At 45.0% G+C, this 25,026-nt stretch overlaps 1 protein-coding gene across 3 annotated transcripts; it reads right to left on the minus strand.

The window, feature by feature from the left end:
- Positions 1-1,995: 1,995 nt before the first annotated feature.
- SLC18A1 (solute carrier family 18 member A1) lies at positions 1,996-23,932 on the minus strand. 3 transcript variants are annotated; one of them, XM_060155564.1, is made up of 15 exons: positions 23,809-23,932; positions 22,052-22,409; positions 21,374-21,432; positions 17,849-17,932; positions 16,814-16,906; positions 15,159-15,248; positions 14,871-14,914; positions 12,667-12,727; positions 12,491-12,586; positions 7,024-7,102; positions 6,015-6,066; positions 4,428-4,491; positions 4,027-4,146; positions 3,682-3,815; positions 1,996-2,835 (listed from the first exon to the last, which is right to left on the minus strand). In XM_060155564.1, the coding sequence occupies exons 1-15, from the start codon at positions 23,930-23,932 to the stop codon at positions 2,722-2,724; spliced, it is 1,572 nt and encodes a 523-aa protein (XP_060011547.1). In that variant the 3' UTR covers positions 1,996-2,721. The 3 variants fall into 3 exon arrangements, with proteins under 3 accessions (XP_060011547.1, XP_060011548.1, XP_060011550.1); XM_060155565.1 differs by lacking the exon at positions 12,491-12,586; XM_060155567.1 differs by lacking the exon at positions 3,682-3,815 and having other exon boundaries at positions 2,786-2,831; positions 4,023-4,146.
- Between the last annotated feature and the right edge of the window lie 1,094 nt (positions 23,933-25,026).

The following is a 25,026-nucleotide window of genomic DNA, read 5'->3' on the forward strand; positions in this document are numbered from 1 at the left end:
TGTGGTAACTGCCTGTGCCTTGTTTCCACCCCAGGTTTTGTACTTTGGAAATAGAATGTCTTCTGGTTTGTTTTCAACACTCTGAGAATTCCCAGTATTTTTCTGGCCTATTGAGCACAATAGCTCATGAGTTCCACTGTCTCCTTTGTTACATCTCATTGGTAGGTAGGGGCCTCACACCCTATAAATATTTATAGTCTCTGCAGCTCCTCCCTTTCATAAGGGGAAAATACACATCTTCAGCCATTCCACATAGAGGTCATCTGATGCTTTCTGCCACTTTTACAAAAAAAAAAAAACCCAAACCAGTAAATAAAACCAAAAACAAAACACAAAAATCCCAAAATACAAACAAAAACAGAAACAAAAAAACACTCGTGGCTCATTTTTGCTGGGCTGGTATTTTCATTTTTAGAAGAGCTTAGGGTCACCTGTGAAGTTTACCATGAATTCTTTATCTTTTGTAAAACCATTGATAAAGACTAATTCATTTTCTAGTTTTATGATATTCTCTTTTTTAATAATCTTCTATATATAGGTTACGTTTATGACCTATTTCTGACCTATCATAAAAAAATGGGTCCTGACTTACTTTGTAGGGTTTGGTGTTGACTCTTATCACAGTATTTTGAAAGGCTGAATAAATTATATACATTGTTTCTCCTTACACATATGTTTTAAATTGCTCAATGTTTACTAACAAGTTAAAGATGAATTACTCCTTTAAAAATTCTTCCTACTTCATTTTGGGCTTCCCTGGTGGCGCAGTGGTTGAGAGTCTGCCTGCCGATGCAGGGGACGCGGGTTCGTGCCCCGGTCCGCGAAGATCCCACATGCCGCGGAGCGGCTGGGCCAGTGAGCCACGGCCGCTGAGCCTGCGCGTCTGGAGCCTGTGCGTCCGGAGCCTGTTCTCTGCAACGGGAGAGGCCACAGCAGGGAGAGGCCCGCGTACCGCAAAAAAAAAAAAAAAAAAAAATTCTTCCTACTTTTTCTTAATGTGTGAACAATTTCTGTAACAAGCCCATCCTTTAATTATAAATTGTCCTCCATGTGGATGTGAGAATCAAAAGAGCACTGTTGTTGGTGCCCCTGACACCTCCACACCCTACCGTATCCAACTCCCACCTTGTACAAGAGTCACAGTGGACATGCTTTCAATGTAAAATTTGTAGTCACAGCTTACATATTTTGACTAATTATTTCCCAATTTTATCTTTGAGCTCCTTCGAAATCTGAGACAATATCATCCTGACTAAATGATAGTAATACATCGGGTTTTGCAAAGCAGGTAAGTCTAGTTAATGCCAACCCCCTAAAAACACACCCATAAATCAGATACCCATTGTCCAAGTGGTAAGAATTCATTGAGGCTAAGCTTGAATGTGTTCTGATGATACAGGACTTGCACTGAACCCACCAACCTCTTGCAGAGGAGTGCACTAGTCAGACCCAGGCACTGTTCCAGAGTAAAGTCTGAACACCCCGATCTAATATCCAGGAACCCCAAGTCTGTGCCTGTGGGTCTTTCCATTCCTGCCTCTGCCTCCATCTCCACCATTATTCCCCACCCAGACCCTGAGCAACCCTGCCTCTTTACACTTGAACACAAGTGTATATACACACTTGCAAGTATTGATCGTTTTTATTCAATGTATATCCAGTTTGCCCAGATAGATGGAAAACTACCTAAGGGTAGGTGCCGTGTCTCCCATATCTTGGAAACCCCATCTCTTAGTAATTATTTCAAAAAGGTAGAAAAATGTGAAAATATTTATAGTACCTCCTGTATTTGCCCACACACTGTCTTTTTCTGTAAAAGAGCGTCTAGTTTGCCATGTCTGAATCAGGGAACAACTTATTCATTAGCAAATGTGGACAATGTCTCATTAGAATCTTTGTGTTAGGAAACCCGAGTTGGAAGGGATTCCAGGACAGTTGCTTTACCCTTGTTCCCATGAAATCTTAGAGCTCATAGACTGTGTTTTCTGTCCTCCTACATTTATTTCTAAGAATCTAAGAAATTTAAGGAAAGGTAGACAAAACCCACAGGGGAAATCATGAGAAAGTCAGTAACTCAAGCATAAGACAAGCAGGCCCTTTTCCTTTCCATTCAGTAATGAGGAAAATAGGAGACCTCCTTTCACCGAGGGCAGACTCACTTCAGCAGCTGTAGGTCTGGCCACAGAGAAAATACTCAGCTTATAAAAACCAGGCAAACATTTCCCAAACTGGCGATGTGGCAGCAATACAAGGTTGAGGACACTTTCTCAACTCATCTGGGAAAAGTCAGGGAGGGCCATGTCGAGCAACAGAGGACAAAACTCTTATAGTCTGTTGGGAAGGTGCCAAAGAAAATCAGATAACAGATGAAATGAGTTTTGTCAGCCACCCCACTGGTGTCAGGGAACACCGCTCACTGCCGCCTCTGTGAAATGAGTCACCCCTCGCAGAACCCACACCGCCTTACAGAAACCGAGGAGGAAGCATCACTCTGTCCTCCCACAAAAGGTGGGCTAGCTGAGGCATCAAAGCTTAGAGGGAGAGCTAGAGGTGACACAGGTGAGGAGAGAACCAGGAAACAGCATGCATGGGAGGGAGGGGAAAGGAGACACCAGGGGAGAGAGAAGTGAAGAACAGCCCGTGGAGATCCGCGTCCAGGGAACGAGGCGGTCACTGAAGTCTGAGCCTCACGTGACAAGGTCCAGGGACCAGTTTCTGCTGCTACTCCTCACAGCCAGGCTCCTCACTGCTGTCCTCCCCCAGAGGAAATTCCTTCATGTGCTTCTCAGCTGCGTGCATCCGGGTCTCCATGGGGCAGTCCTGGCTCAGAACTGCCTGTAGCAAGAGGCAGGAAGAGAAATCACTGCGCATCCTTCACCAGCTTCCCAATCCCCTTCCCCAACTAGCTCATCCAAGTCTAGTGCTGCACAGAAAAGACTCAAGAAACCAGCAAAGGACCCTTGCTCTTCTTCATGTATGTGCATAGGCCACCCAAGGGACCAAGGTGTAGTCACCTAGTCAAGACAATCATCTGATATGCTTTTAATTGAATCCTTTTAGCAGTAGTACAGGCTATAGCAGGGAGCCAGCCGAAATGGGCACCACCTCCCATCAGACTTTCACGTCTTCTTTTGCTCCTTTAAGCATCCTCCACATCCATCCCTAACCCACCCAGACCCTCAGGGTGCTCATGCTGTGGTAAGAGGAAAGTATCTTATTAACTAAAATCATATGCTGTGGTTCTCTCCCCTGGGGTGTTTGTACTTTAAGAAATGACGTGGTAAGGACGATAACAGATGTGAGTGAATGAATGAATGTGCCCAGTAGAATTCTGTCCATTTTGTGGGCATGATTTGGTAATTCACACTTTGCTGGTAACTACAGCAAATACAGGATGCCTTTGATGATCCTTGACCCCAACACTTTACAAGCATCCCATTTTCCTTCTGTACTTAGGACCCTTCCTAACTGACCAGTGTAAGAGAGAAAGTGGTTGTGTAGAGAAGGGAAAATAAGGAAGGGCACAAAGGAAAGAGAGAGATGAAAGGGGCATCAGAAAACATGGCAAAGCAGAGAGCCTATCAAAGAGGGAGGAAATAAGAGCACGGGATAAAAAGGGATGAGAGACATGGAAAGAAACAGAAGATTATTATTTTTTCAGCAGTAGTCAGAGCCCCTTACAAGCTTCTCCTCCTTGGCTGGGGGGCTTCTCAGGTAGTAGCAGAGAGGAGCGTAGATGATGTTGATGACCCCGATGATGACCATGAGCCAGGGGAAGCCAATGGCTTGCACAATGGCACCCCCAGTGGATGGGCCTGCGAGGAATAAAGCAAACCTACAAGTATTTATTGAGTCTTGATCACACGGAGGACACCATGCTAGGGGCAGCAGGTGACCCAGGGGATGTCCCAGGGTCAAATATCTCCAGAGTTCTAGGAGAATCAGCCTCTTCTACCTGGTAAACAGTAGATAAAGGGAGAGTGGGGTACCAGGTCCTGGTGCTCCCCTATCCCTCCACCAACATACCTATAGCAAAGCCCATGCAAAAAGCCACGTCAGCGATGGCATAGATACTCCCATACACCGGGGCATGGCGCAGGTCCACCAGGTGTCCCATGATGGGCATCATAGAGGAATCCACCATGCCTGTGGTCAGAGCAAGCAGGATGCCGCGGTCAGCTCTACCCACAGTCCCCCTCCCTGTTTGTGGCATCCCCCTTTTTCCTCCCCCCTTTAGTCCACTGCCTTTGCCTGCTGTCTGTCCTCCCCTCAGAACTGACACCCATTCCTACCAGGAGTTATGAGCCCATCTCTCCATACCCCCGCCAGCCGCTCTCCTGCTTCTTCTGCCTTTCCATATACCCCCTCTGATCTGACCCAAAGCCAACATTCAGGGGCCTCTTGTTTCCTTTAAGGGCACTTCTTACCTATGGAAAAGCCAAGCCCTGCATTGGGGCCAATGAGACCAAAAATATTACGAGCCAGAGGAATCTGCAGCAGGAAAGGAGGAAGAGTCCATCAGGAGTCCAGCTGGGTCAGGTGGGAGCAGCACAAAAACAAAGAGTTTTCCTACAAAACGCGTCATCGACCAGGCGCTACGTGCCACAGACATTATCTCCGTGCATTCTTATACCTCCTGATGAAAAAGAACCTTTACTTCCGTTTAAAGATAGGAAAACTAGATTGGTGCCATTTGGGTTAAATGTCCTATCGAGAATTACAGAACGTAAGTGGTAAGATCAAGTGTGAACCTCAGATTTGACTCTATGAAACCATAACAATGGCCCTTTTCTGCTGCATGGACTCTTTCTTCCTCCCCTTCCTCTACCCCCTCCACCCAGACACATACTTCCACCCTCACTCTTCACTGAGTGGCGTTTCCTCTCTTTTCTATTTGCAACATCATCCAGCGGTTTTACTTAAACCCTAATTGGGAGCCAGTGGAGCAAGAAGACAAGAAAGAAATGCCAACAACCAATTACCTATAAGCCAGCAGGGCAGGTGGCGTGCTTTGCATTGCCGCTTCAGCAAGCTTGTGAAACTCATTCTCTTGCCGTCCCCATCCATCCCCCACAGAAGCCTTCTTTTCCTCTTTTGCTGGTTCCTTACCTCCCTCCCTGGGCATCTGTCACCCAAACCTGCTACACCAGCACACTCACCCCTTAGAATTTTCACATACCATTTAGATGTTAGTGGCTATAAACAATGTTAGGGGTGAATCCTCAAGGGCTATTTCTATTTTATCACTAGTACTGGTTAAAATTCACTGTGGGCTCACTGCATGCCAGACACGGCTGCAGTTGCTGTGGGTAACCCTGTGAGGTGCTATCCGAATCCTCTTTACACAGATGAAGATACAGAGTAAAGGGAGGTGACGTAACAAGCTCAAAGTCACACGAGGAGCAAGTGACAAAGCTGGGACTGAACACGGAGCTTGAGCTCCCGATGAGGACCTCCAGCCTTTCTTGAGCACTGTATTCAGTGCTTTATAGCCATCTTATTCTCCTTCAAGCCTACGAGGCAAGTGTGCTTCTGATCCTTATGGTGGAGAGGAGAAAATGAAGGCTCAGAGAGCTTGAAGGGGACTCCTGGAAATGGAAGAACCCTTTTTTCTTTCTTCCTCTACCAAACATTCTGGTGCTAGAGATGGAAGCACAGATAATGGTTCCCCTGGTGGCTTATGGGGTCCTGTCAGGGTGAGATGAGTAAATGAAGGCATAAAACACACCAGTTTACAGACCCCAGAAATAGATACCACGTGTATTCCTTCATGTGCCCATCCGTAATGCCTCAGACCTCTGTCTCCAGCTGCCCCACTGCCCTCTCCCTCTCCTTCCCCACCTCCTTTCAATGGGATGACTGGTGGCATCTCCCCCCGTGCTAAATTCCTACCTACACAGAAACAGTCTTTCTGACAATCCTTGCCAAGTCAACCCTCTGCTCATTTCAAAGGAAAGTGGTCCTTAAATGTCCAGGTTTCTCTCTCTCTGTCAACAAGACCTTATTATACTTACACAAAGCAAGCTGGTACCTACTACCACCATCCCAATGAGGGAGCACAGCCACCTGGAAGAAAACAGCCATCATTAAACAGTGCAAAGGGGAGAGATCCCTTCCATCTGCCACCCCATCACCAACACACTGGCCAGTCCTACCACCCCTACTTCCAGGAACCCCTTAGGATATGAGAAGATAAACACATCTCTACAGGACCAGTTTATGCCCAGGTGAGCCCTTGCCCTGTCCCTTCCTGGCCCCTCACCTCTTCCCTGACTCCACACCTCTTTCCAGTAGAAGCAGATGAAGAGCAATGGGACATATTCTTCCTTCCCTTAGAAGAGGAAGCAGCTGACTCAGAAGGTACTTGCCCCGTGGGGATAATCCTCAAACTTAATTTCTGCTGTTTCCCGATTCAGCCTACCTCTCACCTATTCATATTTTATCTGGTCTTCAGGGTCCATCTCAAAAACCACAAAACATACCAAACTTCTTTCCTTCTCTGATTTCCTATGGCAATGGTTTTTAAACTTATTTTTAACATCTTTGTGCTGAACTCCAATGGTAAAATTCAAGGTGTTCTCACTGTAGTGGAGGGACAGGAACCAGACTCATACCTCTTAGTCCCCAACCCTTTCCACTTGGTGGCCTCCGAGGCACACCTGTAGAGCTCCCTGGGGGTCCATGGAATATAGTTTGACAACCACTGCCCCAAGGTACTGCTTTCTTCATACCTGTTCTCTGTGGAATTATTTTATCTCTTCAACTGGACAACAAACATCTGGATAGTAAAGGTTGTCTCTCATATATTCACTGCCTCTTCTATAGCAGCCAGCTCAGGACCATCCTTTCTCTATATTGCCCTTACCATCTACCCATCCCCATCCTCCCAGTGGGCAGTTTTTATCTGTGTGCACTTGTTCTAAAGTTTCAACCTCAGAGAAGCTATTATTCATCATCCCAGGTGCAGGGAACACCTCAGAAGACTCTCCCACCTGACTTTTCCCAGATCCCCAGGCTACATACCGACCCATCTTGTTGGCCAACACGCCAAAGAGGTTGGTGCCAATGAGGTAGGACACACTGGCAGGCAAGAAAGCTAGACCTGTAGAAAGACACAGGCCCTTACCTTAGAATGTGCCCAGCTACTCTAAAACACTTTTTCTTACAGGACAGTGAAGTCCCCCTGTTACCTTCAAGGATCCCAAACCGCTTTGTTTTGTGGGTTGGAGATCCTTGTGCAAACCCAGAGCAGATGACATAGGGCTCCACACTCTGCTTTCCTCAAGAGCAGGGCTGTGTTTAGCGTCAACACATTGAACGTGTTTTTAGCTCCCCTGTTGGACTTCCTGATGAATGGCTTTGATGAGCCATTCTCATGTATAAAATACCCGTGATTATCAGCATAAGAGCATGAGCTTTAGAGAAAGACTTACATACCTCCTAGGAAGTAAAATCCTGCCTTGCTATTTACCTGCCCTTCTATTGCTCTGACAGTGACTTTTTTTTTTTGGCCACACCTCAAGGCTTGCGGGATCTTAGTTCCCTGACCAGGGATCGAACTCATGCCCCCTGCAGTGGAAGCGCAGAGTCCTAAAAACAAAGCTGTGATTCTATCATACCAAATTACATTAAGGAGCAAATTAGATAAATGTATGTAAAAGGATTTTGTAAACTGAAGCCCTTATCACATTGTTTTTTTGTGACAGTAGAGTCAGGTGCCCTGGAACATGGGCTTTGGTGCCCAGTTCAAACTGTGGCTTGACCACTTTTTAGCTCTGTGACCATGGGGAATTTACCCTCTCTGAGTATCATTGATTTGTTCTTTCATTTATTCATTCATGTAGCATTTTTAATGAGTTTTTACTATGTACCAGGTATTCTAGGGACCAGGATTAGAAGGGTGAATAAAATAGACAAAATCCTGGCTTCCCGGGAGCTTACATTCCAAGGGAGGGAGATAGACAATAAACAAGTAAACAAATAAATGAAAAAGATAATTTTGACAAGTGATAAGTTCTGTGAAGAAAGTTTAATGTGGCAGTATGGAAGAGTGACCAGGAATAAGGGCTAACTTAGATTTAGGGGATCAGGGAAGGCTTCTTTGAGGAGGTAACATTTAAGCTGAGAACTGAATAACCAAAACAGAAGGTTTTTAGCAAGAAAAACAAACAAAAACACTTAATGCAAATAGGAAGGCCCATTGACTGGACAAGTCTAGAGTTCCGAGGAGAGATCCTACCCACAGACATAAGGGTTCGACTAATTGGTTTACCAATTAGTTCTTAAAGCCATGGGAATGGCTGGGATCACCCATGAAAGATCAGAGATAGAAGAATAGATATCTATGGACTGAGCCTTCTGGGACTCCTACCTTTAAAAGTTAACAAACGAGGAGGAGATAGCAAAGGTGATAAGGAGTAGCCAATGAAGTAGGAGGAGACGGAATCCAGAAGGAAAAAGAAGAAGAAAAGAAAAGAAAAAAGAAGTTTGACCTCTGAAGGAGCTGGGATGTTCCAACCATAAAGAGAAGGCAGTGGATGTAGGCACAGGTACGGGGAAGTAAGTATATGTAGTGATGAGAACATGCAAGGTCCCTTCTTGTTGTTTCTGTTTCCTCAATGACTGGGAGTTGAGGATGATGAAGGTGAAGGGATGAGGATGTGTAGGAGGTTTGAATGGAGAAGTGTAAACCAGTCCTTTTGGAAAGTAGGAAGAACATAACTAGGGACTTAAAGAAATATTGTTGGACAGTGTGAAAACCCACTTTAGATCTGTGGCCATAAGTATAAGGTGAGACCAACAGCCTACCTAGTGTGTGTTTTCCTACAGCCCCATGTCACTGCTCAGGTGCAGGCAAGGAGTCGGCAACCAGATAGGCTTAACCAGAGTTAAGGCTTCCCATGTGACAACCCCAGAGGGAGCGGGTGGGGCAAAGAAATCAACGATGCTTTCAAAGGAGTGACATTAATGATGGATGTGGATTCATCACGATGGACTCCAAGCTGAGTAAAGAAAGAAGAGAGGGCATGAGTAGTGAGGGAAACAGAGAAAGAATTGAATGGACTGATGATCCCAGTGTAGCCAAAATGTGTTAATATAGGGGTATTAGAATACCTGAGCAGGGAATATGTAAGGTGATAACTGCACTGCTTGGAAGTGAAATTTCAGAGAAGCTACGATTCATGGTGAGGTCAAGGTCAATATTATATAAAGGTTTGATTGGTTAAGGTAGAGAGAAGAAGAAGATCATTGCAAGAGAGTAGATTAAGGAATAGGCCAAGATGTTGGTAAGGTTATCCACCTGGATATGGAAGTCACCAAAAGTGGTGACAGGAATAAAGGTGAAATGAATGTGAGCCGGGTGTTGGTGGATTTAATGAGTGAGAAGGGATAACTCAGGGGTCAGTTGATAACTGCAATAAAGAAGGGTGGGGTGGTATAATCTAATGACACGATTTTCAAGGGAGTCAGGGCCTTTGAAGGGGAATGAAAAAGAAATGATTCAGAAGCAGCGAAAGAAAGCAAAGCCTAAAGGAACATGAACTTCCATCAGGAAGGCTGTGGGAAAATGGTGTTCTCAGAAAACATTCAGGTCTCGGGGCAAGAAGATGAAAGAAGTGTTCAGAGAAAAGAGGCTGAGGGCATAGGGACACTTGTTGATGGCAGGGACTTCCACAAGACCCAGGATTTGGGAGGGTAATGGGAAATTGGGTCAGATTAAGAAATCTCTAAAATATGGGAATAATAATAATTGGTACCAGATAGGTTAGTTATAAGTTAATTGAGATAAAGCAAAGCGACCATTTTGCAAGGCGCCTGGCATAAAGTGCTCTCTGAGCATCGGCCTTAACTATTATCATCATAACCAGGGAGTAACAGGGTCAGGACTTGAACCCAGACCTTCTCCCTCCACCTCCAGGTGTTTCCACCACCCCACCAGCAGTGTGGCAGCACAGACGGCTCTGGCATAAAGAACTGCATGGAATGAGTGGTGTGAGTTTCCTTGGGTCTCACCAGCTCTCTCTGCCTCTCTGTATGGAGAGGAAACAGTGCTGCCTAATAGAAACTGTCATGATGATTACAATTAAACCCAAAGTCAACAATTCACCAGTTACTGGCCGAGGTCTTGTTTGCTTTTAATATTCTCTTCTGTGGGCTGGAGGTGAAACACACCTTAGTGTGTTTGTCTAGTCTATCTGTACAGGTGGCAATCTGTTTCAAACTGTAACCATGTGTTTCTGTTTAATTGCTTTTAAAAAATGTATTAGTATAGCTACTCAATCGCCTACCTGGTATCTGGAAATGGGCACCTGTACCAAGCCCACAGGCCTCCTAGATACATCTCCTTGACATCATTTTAAGTGACGTGGGATTTCCTGAATCAGATTTTCCTCAGTCAGTGTGGCTTGTTCTTTAGGATCTGAGTATAGCTTGCAAATTCAGTAGCATTTTGTGCAAAAGAGGTGTTCCAGACTATATGTCTACAGACACATATATATTTCACAGTATATCTTCAAGGGGTGGGGAATTACACAGAGCTGTGACTGTCAAAGTGATTTCCTGACTATATCCTCTATTCCAGGCACTGTGCTAATGCCTTTAGAATACAAAGACCTATTTAACCCTGAAAACAACCAGAAAAGTGCCTCCATTTTTACAAATGAAAAAAAGTGGACTTTGAAGACGTTAAGTAACTTATCCAAGGACACAATCAGTAAGTGGCTGGGTCAGGATTTCAACCCAGGTGGGCTTGTTTCCAAAGCCTGAGCTCTTTCCTCCACTGGGTGAGAGTCGCGGGCACACAACGGGCCCCTTGGAGAATGTTCAGTCACACACTACAAATTGTTCCTCCCAACGACTTGGGGAGGGTTCTGAATTGAAAGCAATATTTTTCAGTGTGCTCGCTGACGCCATATCAGCCTCACTGGGAAACTCACCGGGAATGCAAACTTGTTTCTGCTGAATTCCTGGATGGGGCCTCGCAATCTGAATTTTAACACACTCTCCAGGTGAGAACATTTGAAGTTAGACTTACAAATGCAGAGGGCACTGAGGAAAGTTGTAAGGGATGGCGGAGGACAAGGCCTTCTCAGTCTCTCACTTACTCTCCTGAGGGCTTTCTACTGCAGCCTCGCCTGCACAAGGCACTGGGTGGCATCAGGCCTGTGAGTTTCCCTGTGACTCACCAGCCTCTCTCTGCTTCTCTGTACCCTGACAGGAAACAGTGCTGCCTAACAGAAACTGTCAGGATGTTTACAATTAAACCCAAAGTCAGCAATTCACCAGTTACTGGCTGATGGCTGGTATGCTTTTAATATTTCTGTGGGGTGAAGAAGGGCTGGAGAGAGGCCGTTCTGAGCCAAGGTTGGTTGCCCCTCTGCCCCAAGAGCCTGAGCGGCTAGAGCCTTGAGGCAGGGGATGTTTATTTGCACCAAGCACCAACTAACTCAATTAACTGTCATGGTCAGAGGCAGCTGCAGCCCAGAAAAATTCAATTTAGGGCTACGAGTGCAGCTGGGAGCCTTGCTTAGCCTGGTCCCCTAAAAAATTAGATTTAGTGCTTTTCATTGTATATTAAGCTGTATCAGGTTCTTGTCAGTTTCCCCTCTGGCCACTTAAGCCTCTCCTCCCTGCAGCGACTGAGCCATTTGCACGTAACCTTCTCTGTCCCCTTTCCTCAGGCTTCCTGGAAAGGTCCAGAGCCTGCTGTCTAAGCTCAGATGAGTCATGAGGACATCTCTCCATGGAGCAGAGGAGGCCAGAGGCCTCCCTCACAGAACAATATACTCCATTAGCACCTTTTTAGAGGTAAAAAGATAGCAAAAGGGTAATCTGGGGGACAGGGAGTGGGAAAGAAGAACGTATCAGTGATGGTAACGGTGGTGCCTTGTTAATATTCTACGGATGCAAAGCTTTGCCACAGATTATGTCATTTGTTCCTCCGATTTACCCTCTGAACTAGATGGTATTCTGATGTCCATTTTAGAGATGAGAGAAGTGGTGCTCAGAAAGTTGTGATTTTCACAAGTGTGCACAGCAACTCAATGGAGCAGAAATAAAAACCCAAGGTCTTTTGACTAGAAGTTATTCATCCACCCAGCTAGGTATGTTGCCCCTCCGTCACCCGTCAACGCCCCCCAACCCTGCCCTTCTCAGCCTGCTTCTCATTTTCTTCTTCTTCTCCGTTTTTTTTTTTTTTTAAGTTGAGAGTTATGTTTTATTGGACAGACATTTTTAGGACTTCAAGCCCAGGAGGCAGCCTCTCTAGTAACCCTGAGAGAACTGGTCCTCGGCCTGCCTCTTGAAGGGACTGCCCACTAAATCAGGCTTGATTCACACGTGTGGGCAGGGAAGGTAATTCTGTGAAGGAAGCACACTGCCCTTCTGTGACTCTGAAGACCTGGCCCTGATGATGCTTGCCAATTACCTGAGAAAGGGCCCATAGCACGCATCTCTGCCCAAGCCCGAGTTGGGGACCGAGGTCACTTACCTAGCTGCCACTCAGGGGCACACATGGTCAGCATCATCCAGATGGGCAGTGTGGGCTCGAGCATGGCCACCCCCATGTTGGCAAAGCAGAGGGAGCCTGGGGAGATGGTTCAGTGAGCCCCCAAGGCTGCCCTGAAGCTCAAACTCTCCCAGCCCAAAGGGAGGCAGTCAGCTTACCTGCAGCCACCAGGATAAATGGGTCTCTGACAAGTGTGAGGAGAGGAGTCCCCTTGGCACTCTGAGAACATGGGCAACAAAAAACTTCCATTTGTACCGTGTATACGTCTCTCCTGTTTTCACAGAATCTGAGAGCGTGCAGGCAGGACCTCAGAGACCATCTACGTCAGCTCCCTTACTGGAGAGACCAGACACCCACGTCATAGAAGAGGAGGTGACTTGCCCAATGTCACAGAGTGAGCTGGTGGCCGCACAGCCCCCGTGTGCAAGGCAGTCACAAAGAGTAGGACAACATATTCCAGACGTGATTCCTGCCTTTGAGTGACCATCAACCAGATCAGAGTGGCTTGTCAGCAAGGCCAACGTTGGACAACAGGTGTCTGGACTCCTGGCCTCGGGCCTCTCCACTACATCTTGCCAGCACCAATATTCATCCAGGAAGGACCACAGGCAGAGTGCTGAACCCCAAAGGTGAGCCTAGAGGTAACAACTCAGAAAGCTGCTCAAGCTTCCTGAATGCTTTGTTCTGACCGTGTGGAGCTATACCGGACTGGTGTGGCCGAAGGAGCCTGAACATCTAGATTAAAATGCCAGCCTACATGTCCAATTATAACATCCCGCCCCCCTCAAAAAACTCCATTCCAGATAAACTTAGCATCTACCTTCCATGCATACAAGCAGGCCCTCAGTTGTCATGGTTATCTTTTCCTAAACTCCCTTCCTTCTCCTTTGCATAGGTCCAAACCTCACCCATTCGTCAAGGTCAAGCTTAAATGGCTCCTTCTTCTCCAGTGTTCCCTGACTCAGGAGCTGGAACTTCTCTCTCTTTCAAATTTCCTGAGTACTGTGTCCTAATCTCTGGTGTTTACCACATTCTATCTTCTAATAGATTTAATAGTTTTGATATGATAACCCTCTCTGCATCCACACAGGGTGGATTGCAATATTCAGAGATACTAAAACTAAAAAGGTCATGCCCTCTCCCATATATAATTCAAGTAGAGAGACAGATCTAAATCATAAAATGTACATAAAGAAGTCCAATAAACCCTTTGACCCAACAATTTCACTTTCATTTGTTTTTGCTTTGGGCTGCACCATGTGGCTGGTGGGATCTTAGTTCTCTGACCAGGGATTGAACCCGGGCCCTCGGCAGTGAAAGTGTAGAGTCTTAACCACTGGACTGCCAGGGAATTCCTGACAATTTCACTTTTAGAAATCTACTCTAAAGATTACCTCCAACTCTATAACCATGCCTATACACACGGTTATTCATCGCAGCACTATTTGTAGCTGCAAAATACTGGAAACTACCTAAATGCCCAAACATAGAAGAATGAATAAAATATAGTACTGGTATGCCAGCCAGAAAAAAAAATACTTTTTTGAATACATAGAACATTACCATCTAAAAATCAAAATTATTCCAAAAGGTACTAAAGGAAAATCACTCCTCTACTTACAACACTTCTGATACCAAATGGGTGGGCTTTTTTCACATCAAGCAATTCTCCAATTCTCTGTGAACCAACTGGGTGTTCCTAAAGTTTAATTCAATTCTGGCACTAATTACTTGGAGCTAGCACAGACCCCACAAGATCGCCCCCCACTTCAGACACCAATCACAAGTAGTGCGCCCCTACGATACCAACACTACCATCTGACTTGGCTACAAAATCAAGGTCCTTAGATCAAACATTCCCATATTGTCTGTATGCTCTTATCTTTCTTCATGACTTGGTATAGATTTCCCAGAGCCATCTCTGTCTTAGAGTCAGACAGATACCAACTCTGATATTTAACTGCTACAGAATGACAGTCCGTAAGTATGCTTTGGGGGTAGAGATTGTTTGGATGGCCTCCAAGGTCTTTAGCTCTGAGATATTACAACTATAAATACTCAGGTCCCAATGTCATTGTCATCCTGGTTCTGAGTTATTATACATAACTCAGTAAGGTTTCTTTGACCCTTTATAAGGCCCTTCCTCCATCTTGGTCCAACATCAAGCCAGACTCCTTCCCCATCCCTCCTTCCCCATGCTATCCTAAACGTGACCCTACTGGGAATCCAGTACAGTTCTTGCTTTCTCCAACTCCACTCCCCTTTCTTCTTATGGTTTGACACGGATGGTCTAGGCAGGCCTGGGTCACTGCACCTATCCATTCTATCACTCTCTTGGCAATGGAACTTGGTATCCACTTACCTCAGGAGAGACTTTGGAAGGCTGTAGGATGCAAAGCTGGAGTGCTAAGAAAGGAAGAGGGAGTGAGAAATAGTTCAGTGTGTCCACTTATTAGATGGAGGATCCAATAGCAGCCACATTGTTAGCACCCTACCCCTTGCAGATCTAATTCCCTGAGCTTCCTCCCTCTCTCTTACGATGGGGCAGTCCTTGATCCACCCAAATATGTTAACACGGACACTATAGCATAATGCATTCCCAACCTGACCTGGGCTCTCGCCTGCCTGGTGGCCTCTTATGGTGACTTACCTCCATCCAGTAGTGCCAGGGAGGCCAAGATGAGGAAGGGTACAATCTTCCCCCAAAGTACATATGTCACACTTCCAAACGGAGCTCCCACTAGAGAAGCAAAACAGGCATGGATTCCAGAGATGGGGGGCTGATTCCCAGCCAGCATGACTTGTCCTCCTATACCCAGTGAGCATTTCTTGATGGCCTGCTAGGGGCTGAGCTCCACATGAGGACACGAGGTTTTGAGGATTCAGAGATGAAGAAGACCTACTTCCAAGGGGCTCACTTTCTAGTGGAAGAAATGTGTGTGTGGGCGTGGGGGGACCCAAATAATTATAACATGGTGAAAAGTAAATGTTCCATCCACAAAATGTTATGTAATCACAGTAGAGTGAGTTCAGGTGGACACAGGGGCTTTGTCAACTGGGTGATACTTGTGGGAAAGAAGCATGTGTGAAGAACACAGAGGTGTCAGAAAAGGGAGTGTGGATAGAGCAGAAATAGAAGAAAGTCCCTGTTACTAGAATAGGAGTATTTGGGAGATGAGAAGAGGTGGGGAAGGTTGAGACCAAATAGCCAAGGGCCCTGTGTATCCAGATAAAGCATGTACTTGGCCTTGTGGGCTAGGGAGAAAGACCAGTGCTTTTTGGCAGGGAAGAAACACCAGCTCTGGTCATAGGAAGCTTCTTCGGGCGGCACCCTGGAGGAAGGAGACAATGTGCAGATCAGGCAGGAGGCTGGTGCCTTGTTCCAACTGAGACGTGATGAGGTGCTGGCTTTGAGCAAGTGGCTGAGGAGGGTTTAATAGGCTTATTCATTTGGGAGTGAGAGGTGATAAAGGAGACAAGGATGCACCAAAGTGTTAGCTTGGGTGTTTGGGGAGGTGGATACTAACAAAGAGCAGGGCTTTGCTTCCCTCTCCTCGCCGTGGTGGTAGAGAGCAGGGTATAGGCCAGGGAAGAGATTTTTGGTGTTTTCTTCTCAATTAGCTAGAAAATTCCTAGAGGGCAGGAAGCATGTCTGAGGCGTCTGACCTATATCCCCTCTATGCCAGCACTGTGCTTGGCACACAATACGTACTCAGTAAAAGTTTGTGGCTTGTTGGACTAGTCAGTTAAACCAGACTTTGGATGAACCTCAAAGAAAGCATAAGCTTTGGAGCTTGGGATTCGATCTCAGAAAATCTGAGTCTGTATCCTTGCTCTGGCATTTCCCAGCCATGTGACCTTGGATGGCTATGAACGTGTCTTATTCTCCTCTGTGTAATGGGGATGATCATTCCTCTTTTACAGTGTGGTAGTGAGGAATAAAAGAGATTATGTATATATTTAACACAGAACCTGACAAAGAGCATGTTCTCATGTTGAAAGCACTGGCCACGTACGGAAGCAGCGGTAAGGCGGTGGTTACTAACATGCAGATATTCACTCCCTTGAATAAAGTAGGTTTCTGGACCATTCCCAGGCCCTTATGGGCTGTTCAGCTCCCCAAGGGGAAAGAGATTCTGCTTTTCCTGGGCAGAATTTCAGAAGGACTCAAAACATGGTTGTACAGAGAAGGAAGAAAAATGCTGTCTTCCATGACCTTAGAAACACCTGCCTCCTGGGGCTGTCTCCGGAGAGTCTGCTGTAGCTCATCCTCCTGAACCCAGACCTGGGGCCAGTGCCACTTACCTAACACTCCCAAGGCCAGGCCCCCCAAGGCAATTCCCATGGCCTGCCCTCTCTCATAGTCATCAGTGTAGACACTTGCCAGCATCCCAAGACCTGAAAGGAGAGAGGCAGGTAGAATTAGCCTAGTCTCTGCCTCTCTCACTGAGTCCTTGGTCTTGCCCCTATTATATCTTCAGGGGTCGTGTTAGCTAGAGTTTCAGTTTTGGGGGTTTTATAGAACCTAACCCATAGTGTTTTGCAAATACTGCCTCCCACAGGTCCCCCAAATGCCCACCTTGCTCACTCCTTCTGTTCAGAATATCATTAGAAGTGCAAAAGTCTCTGGGAAGGGTAATGCAGAATACCATTGTCCAGTGATCCTGCATTTCATATTATTTTATCATTTCCTAGTACATTTCCCTGAATCCATGGATATGGAGTAGGCCAAGGAAGGGAAAAACCTATGGACACAGAACACTGCTCTATTCGATGGGGATGCCCAAAGAAGAGTATGAAAGCACTTGGGAGAGAGTGTGGGCTGGGTTCTTATGTCCATTTACTCATGTGTAAAATGTCATAAAATCTCTGCTTCATAGGGTTACATTAAATATTGTATTTGATAGTACTTTGCAAACTGTGATGGTATTATCAATAGTATTAACTTTACTACTTCTATAAAATGGTAAGAAGGGGGACAGAAAAAAGACCATAGAGTGGCATTAAATCAAAACCTGGCATACGTCACAGTTTTACCTTGGGCTTGGTCTGACCTGAGCTAGCAGCATCTAAATATCAAAGAAAATCATGTCACGCTTAGGGATTTATAGGCACTACCAGCAACTCTACAATTATCTTGTTTTTAAACCACAATTTCCGCAACTATGCAGAGATACATATCACAATTTATGCAACAATCACAACTATGATGTTATTTTCCTTAATTTCTTCATATAAATCTTATAGGGTCTGATGGTAGTAAGAGATGGTGAGAGATGTGTGTGTGTGTGTGTGTGTGTGTGTGTGTGTGTGTGTGTGTGTGTAAGATGTCGGCGTTACCTGCAACAGATGAAAATGAAGATCCAATGCCTTGAAGAGTTCGGGCCACGAAGAGCAGGGTATAGGTACCAGAAAAAGCAAACACTGGGCAAAGAGAATAGCAAGAATGCTCCAGTTAGCAAAAATGCCTTTGATTCCCTGGCCACCAGAAAATGGACTCATGATACTATAGACATGAGCCATTATGCGTACGTTTTAATAAAGCATGATCACTGCTCCCTGTTTTCGGAGTTGTCTTTCTAATCCTTCCCCCTTAATTAGGATTGCATTTTAATTGGCATGAAGACAGAGAAACCAAAGCATAAACTGATTCACCACACAGTGGATGGAAGGCTGAGTGTCCACATTTCCTGCTTAAAACCCAACATCCTGCCCACTGGAGTCGGGGCTGTGCATGAAACCCAATGCCCTGGGCTGAGAACTGGTCCCTGGACCCTACTTCTGGATCCTCTATATGCAATACCCAGATTTGATCTTTGCCACTGTTGGGTCCCATTGGGTCATCTGGAGTGTGGGACAAAAGCTATGTGTACTTGAAGGACCCTTGGTACTGTGTAGAAAATAATATCTTGTAATCCAATCAGATCCTTCCCCTTATATTGGAGGATCTTTTAGCCAAATCAGATCAGTGAGTATTTATTAAGTAATACTGACCATGCAGCTGTGCTGTACTCTGTAGCAGATGTGAGAGAAAGAGAATATCCAGTTCATGCCCTTGAAGAGATTCAGTCTACTAGAGACTAACATACACGAAACTGAGAACCAAACAGGAATATGTTATCAACAACTAAATTACAGGGCATTGGTAGTAAGGTTGGTGAGTCCAGACATGTCTCATCTCCAATTCCAGGACAACACCACAGAAAGAGAGAAGACTCCCTCCCAAAGTGTCTGAATCAGCATAATCTGAATCCCTTTGCCCATTCATTAGATGTCTTTGGTTGTGTTTATAATCTTCTCCCATTACTTCCCGACATGAGCACACCGTCTCCCAAACATGCAAATGATTGGTCTCTCCTGGCCAGGCCTCCAATGCGTTCTCCCGGGCTTTCTGATTTCCACTCTGTTCAAGGTCTGCTACTCCTATGTCCTTTGAGAATGGTGTGACCAACTCATCTCTGTTGGCCCAGGACCTTTGTGGTTTTAAAATCAAAAGTCTCACATCCCAGGAAGCCCCTCAATCCCAGGCAAACTAGGATGGTTGATCCCCCTATGTAGGAAGACCAAAGTAATTCCTTTTTCACTTTGTGCCCCAACATGGGCCACCATTTCGCTCCTAATTACATTAAGCATGTTTCCCAGCTGGGGGTCCTTCGGGGGAGCGATGGGCATTAGCAACTTCATTTTAGTATTTAAAAACCCTGAAGGAATGCTACACAGGATCCCCTAAACATCAAACGTTTGCTAGAGTTAGGCTAACTCAGTATAGCAACACTAGTTATGGCATGGAAACGATAATTATTATTTAATATATACAGTTCAGTAGATAAGAAAAGCTTTACAAACATGAGTTCTTGGACTTCCCTGGTGGCACAGTGGTTAAGAATCTGCCTGCTAATGCAAGGGACACGGGTTCGATCCCTTGTCCGGGTAGATCCTACATGCCACGGAGAACTAAGCCCGTGTGCCACAACTAATGTGCCTGTGCTCTAGAGCCCACGAGCCACACTACTGAGCCCACGTGCCACAACTACTGAAGCCTGCATGCCTAGAGCCCATGCTCCACAAGAGAAGCCACTGCAATGAGAAGCCTGTGCACCGCAACGAAGAGTAGCCCGCGTCACCACAACTAGAGAAAGCCTGTGCGCAACAACGAAGACCCAACGCAGCCGAAAATAAATAAATTAATTAAAAAATATAATGTTAAAAAAAAATCAGTTCTTGACAGAGAATCAGGAAAGGACCTTATGCTAAAAAGTTTGGGATCCACTAGGACACTGCATTATCTTCTTTTGCAGGGTGTTTGTCATGGCTCCCAGGCAAGCATTAAGAACCCCTGGGTAGACAGAGCCATGTCCTTTCATTCTTTATGTTCCCTCAGTGACTTTTCACCTCAGTGACTTTTCACCATCACCATCAAGGCATCATGTGTGTGTACCATAAAATTTTGTGAAATGAACTATGCCTCATGTGATGAGATTGAGCGTCTTATTAGTTTTTAATTTACTGTTTGGCATAGGCTGAGCTCCTAGAAGTTCAATAAAGATTTCTAACTTTAATTTCTTCATTTTCTTTGATTCAACTAGAATGTCACAAGTAAGCTGAAGTTCTCAGACAGAACTTCACACATTGAGCTCCTGCACTTTGCACCTTCCAGCCCTGAGTGCAACAAATTCCTGTTCAGTATTGGTTGACAGGAGACAAGTCCTATGCTGGAAGGGAAGAAAATTTGAGAAAGAGCAATAGAAAAAGTAGAAAAGTAACAGAAAGGTAATAAAAAAAACAAGAGGGAGAAGGTATGTTATTCGGAGCAGAGAGGCAGCAGAGGCAGCAGGATGCCTTCCCCTTTATTAAACTCTCCCCCACCACTCCACATTCATTTTTTTCTTATTTTCTCAGGGTCAATTTCCAGATGTATTTTATTTCACTTACTGTTCTTATTCCATCTTTAGGGAACAGTTATCTGATACTGGGTAGACTATTTGCCTTTCTCTTTCTTGTTTCCTTAGCAAATCTATTTTCCAAAGCTATAATCTTTAATGGCCTTCCTTGAAGGGAGTGAACTTTTATGGAATTTTCCAGTTGCTACTGTCCAATTTAGATTCTTTGTTAGTTGCCCTTTACCTTTACGTATCAAAATACGATGACCTCTTCTCAAAGATGGGAGGTTTGGGGCTTCCCTGGTGGCGCAGTGGTTAAGAATCTGCCTGCCAATGCAGGAGACATGGGTTCCAGCCCTGGTCCAGGAAGATCCCACACGCCACGGAGCAACTAAGCCCGTGCACCACAACTACAGAGCCTGCGCTCTAGAGCCCGCGAGCCACAACTACTGAGCCCGTGTGCCGCAACTACTGAAGCCCCCGTGCCTAGAGACCATGCTCCACAACAAGAGAAGACACCGCAGTGAGAAGCCTGCGCACCGCAACAAGGAGTAGCCCCAGCCCTCCGCAACTAGAGAAAGCCTGCGCGCAGCAACAAAGACCCGACGCAGCCAAAAATAAATAAATAAATTTATTTAAAAAAAAAAGATGGGAGGTTTGTACTAAACTCATTCAAGGGATTACTGATAGATACACACATACACATTATTGCATACAAATTAAAACAGCCTTCACAATTTTCCCAAGCTGAAGGAAGTGAAGTTATCTGTTCTTTTATAGCATGATATACAAATGCCAACTAGACTGAGTTGCCTCTACTGCTCTAGTCCCCATAACGAAAACTGTAAAGCATTTAAATCAGTGTCATAGGTCACTTAGTCAGATGACTAATTAGCTCACTTGACCCTGCTCTCTTCTTGGTAATGCATGTGATAAAATCAAAGTTAATCAATGAAGTGAAGAAAAGAGGTAGCAAATTACTTACTAACTGTGGAGATAAACATGATAACAAAGCCAGCAAACATGGGAATGTGATATCCAATCCTAAAAGGGAATTTAAAAAAAGATACGATTCCAATAGGCATCTGTGTACTTGCACTATATTTTTTCATGTAATTGGGAACAAAAATGCAGTTATTTGAGTGCATGGCAAAACATGTCTCCGAATGCAGGTACAGAGATGGAATATGACATGTGAATGCATATAAACAAACATGCAAATTGACCTGTTGGCCAGGGCCCAAATCCTCTTTTCCAGAAAAGATAAATAACCTAGTCAGAAGGCATATCTTTCTGAAACATGAGGATAATCCCAAACACAAGCACTAAGAAACCAGTGCTCTAACCTGCAAGAGGCCTGTCCTATTTCTACCCTTACCCCATTCAAGCCATGTTCCAGGGCACTGAAATAATACCAGTAGTATACTTCTGTTCCCTGGTTCTCTTCTTGGTACTCAATAGTCATTACATCACTAAGAAAATCTGAAGCCCAAGTCATTTGATCAATATCATGCTATCTTTCCCAAACAGCTGACCACCCTGGGGTGCAGACAAGTGAGTTTTCCCTTCTTTATCCCTTCTAACCACCTTTATGATACCTCAGCCCATTCTCTTATTTCTGAGCCCCTGAGTACCCTGTGGGGCACTGTACCCATTGAGATACCTGTTGGTGAGAGGCCCCACGAATGGGTTGACCAGAAGTTGCATCAGAGCCTTGGAAGCAAACAGAAGCCCAACCCACAGGTTCTCTTCCTTCAAGAACTCTGTGCCTTGAAAGCAGTTGTTTTCATGGGCTGGGATGGCTTCGGTGACCGGAGGGGGGATGGTGCCGGGAGTGTCACTTGTCCATGCTATGCCACTGGGCACACTTTCTTCGATAGCCAAGGTGTTGTTTTCAAAGAAGGAGAAGATGGTGGAAAAGGTAGAAGTGAGGGCAGGCTGGGAAGCTGTGGTGGGCCCAGGGTACACAGAAGTGTTGACTTTGAACTCTGTGGCATATAGGTAGGTGGGCACAATGGGCACTGAAAGTTAAGAAGAACAAGTAATGAGGGCTAAGGACAGACTGTCTTCTGACTGCTAGTCAGTTCAGGGACATTACCATGAGGTCCAGACTCATGCTCAGGAAGGCGTCTAAATGACATGATCTGAAGCCTACTCAAAGACTGCGCCTGCCCGAGTTATCCTATTAGCTCAAGTACCTGAATTCCAACCATCATACAATTGGTCCTCATTCATGGATTCCATAATGGCTAATTCATCTACTGGCCAACGTTTGTAATCACAAAAATCAATGCTCGCAAAGCCATCGCGGGTTTTCTCAGACATACATGCAGAGAGTGTGGAAAACAGAGTCACCAGATGCTCACTTTTGCAGCTGAGGTTGAACAAGGTGGGCTCTGCCTTCTTCTTTCACTCTCACACAGAGATGCAGAGCATGGGGCGGAGAAGGGCAGCGAGGTGCAAGAAACTCCAGCTCTGGGGCTAGTTGGGCACAGCCTGAATCCCAGCTCAGCACCTGTTAGTGGGGTCGCCTCAGGCAAGTCACTTAACACCTCTGAAGTTTGTTTTCTCTTTTGTAAAGAAAATACAATCTACCAGGATGTGTTGTTTTTAAGATTTAAGATTATAATCTATACGGTGTACACACACACACACATATGTATGGGGGGGGCATGGTGTGTGTGTGTGTGTGTGTGTGTGTGTGTGTGTGTGTGTGTGTGTGTGTGTGTGTGTGTGTGTATTTCCCCGAAGAGAAATTATTTAGTATAGACTAAATCCAGTGTTCACAGAAAATTTATAGAGCATAACACCATGAATAATAAGAACTGACTGTATTGGATTTATCATTTGTTTCAGGAAGATTCTTGTTTAAAAGCATATATTTTACCCAGAAGGGGAAACATGTTGGTTCCCATTTATATACCAGCACAACTGAAAGTAAAAATGAATAGACTACCAACTAAAAAAGAAGGACTGGGAGGGAATGAACCACAGGAAAGGTAGGTTTTGATAAGAAGTTGGATATCCATATAAAGTGTGTTATTTTGACAGAGCAGACAAAGGCAACATGGTGAGAAGGTGCTCACAATCGCAGAGGGCATTTGGAGTCATTAGCGCCTTAGGAAGAGAGTATGTGGAGGAAGCAAAGTATTGCCAGTTCTGGCTCCGGGTCAGCCCCTTTGATTCGGTCAGATGCTCTCTGAACCTCCTTCTCTTTGAACTTCTGGGGTCTTTCAGCAAAGGTTGGCAAGCTCCAGACTCCATTTCCTGCCATTTCTTCTAATCCCCAGCAATCTTTGTGTTTTCAAGCACAAAAAGAAAAATTCTCCAGTCCCTTCACTGCTGAATTCTAACAGGGTATGTGCTGTCCTCTGGGAACCAGAGCAAATTAACCCCCAGCGCCAGGCCCCCCAAACATACCCACCACAGTGAGCAGCATGTTGTCCAGGAGTAGAGCGACAAACACCACCAGCAACACCAGCTTCCGGGACTCTCTACCCTTCTTCAGCAACCACTGAGGAACGTCCAAAACTGCCCTGAGCATGGTGAGGGTGCCAGGGGTGGCTTCTCTGCCAGGTTTTTAGGGAGGATCTGGGAGAAATTCTGCCCAGACAAGTGAAACTCACTATTAAAATGAGAAGTACAAAGAGTTGCAAGTGATAGGATGGTATTTTTGTTTGTTTGTTTGTTTGTTTATATTTTACTGAAGTATAGTTAATTTACAATGTTCTGTTGATTTCTGCTGTACAGCACAGTGATTCAGGTACACACATATATATATTCCTTTTCATACTCTTTTCCATTATGGTTTATCACAGGATATTGCATATAGTTCCCTGTGCTATACAGTAGGACCTTGTTGTTTATCCATCCTATATATACTAGTTTGCATCTGCTAACCCCAAACTCCCAGTGATAGGATGGTATCTGAACCTTTTCCATGCCTGTGTCTCTGTTACTTCTTATACATCTGAATAACTCTACCTCGTTCACAGAATGTCTTCCAAGGAAGCATTGCTGACCGGCTTTTTATATCTGAAATTCTACCTCACACATTAAGCAAGTTCTACAGAGATCACCTAGCTCTATATTTCTCAAACATCAGACATTTGCCCATCACCTCAGTAGTTTATGTCATATCTGAGGACTACCTGTATTGTTATTTACTTAATCTTTTCCTCTAAATCCACTCTTTTTAAAAACTGAAATATTATCATTTAAAAAGATAACTTTATGGGCCATGCCAAAAAAATAACTGTCTATGTCTATGTACCACCCCAAAATAGCCCATGTGACACAAGTGTTACCTGTGCTGCCCACTGAGAAACACTGACCTAGACCAAGCCTTTCATCTCACAGATGAGAAGTCTGAGATTCAAGAAGCTAAGAGATGTGTCTCAGGTCCCACAATCAGTGTCAAACTAGAACAAAGTCCCAGGTTTTTTTTTTTAACTTGCAGGAATGTTCCCCACCATCTTCCCTTGCTCTATGGTACTAGAAACACACATATTCTTTTGTTTAAGCTATAAACCCCTGCTCAGAAAGGTGTGCTACTCTGTGTAAGTAAAATACCAACTTTGATGATCCGTTTTCTACTTAGGATTTCATGTCATTAGTCAGCATTAAGTCAGAGTACTT

This window comes from Lagenorhynchus albirostris, chromosome 7, assembly GCF_949774975.1.
Source record: "Lagenorhynchus albirostris chromosome 7, mLagAlb1.1, whole genome shotgun sequence".
Classification (NCBI taxonomy): Eukaryota; Metazoa; Chordata; class Mammalia; order Artiodactyla; family Delphinidae; genus Lagenorhynchus; species Lagenorhynchus albirostris.

What these genes read in the sequence shown, in the direction of transcription:
- SLC18A1 (XM_060155564.1), bottom strand. Translation starts at nt 23,932, where the DNA reads ATGCTCAGGGCAGTTTTGGACGTTCCTCAGTGGTTGCTGAAGAAGGGT. An exon ending in CATGCTGCTCACTGTGGTGG is followed by an intron (nt 22,410 to 23,808) that starts GTATGTTTGGGG and finishes CTTAACTTTCAG; the next exon opens with TGCCCATTGTGCCCACCTAC. An exon ending in ATTTATCCTGGTGGCTGCAG is followed by an intron (nt 12,587 to 12,666) that starts GTAAGCTGACTG and finishes CCATCTCCCCAG; the next exon opens with GCTCCCTCTGCTTTGCCAAC.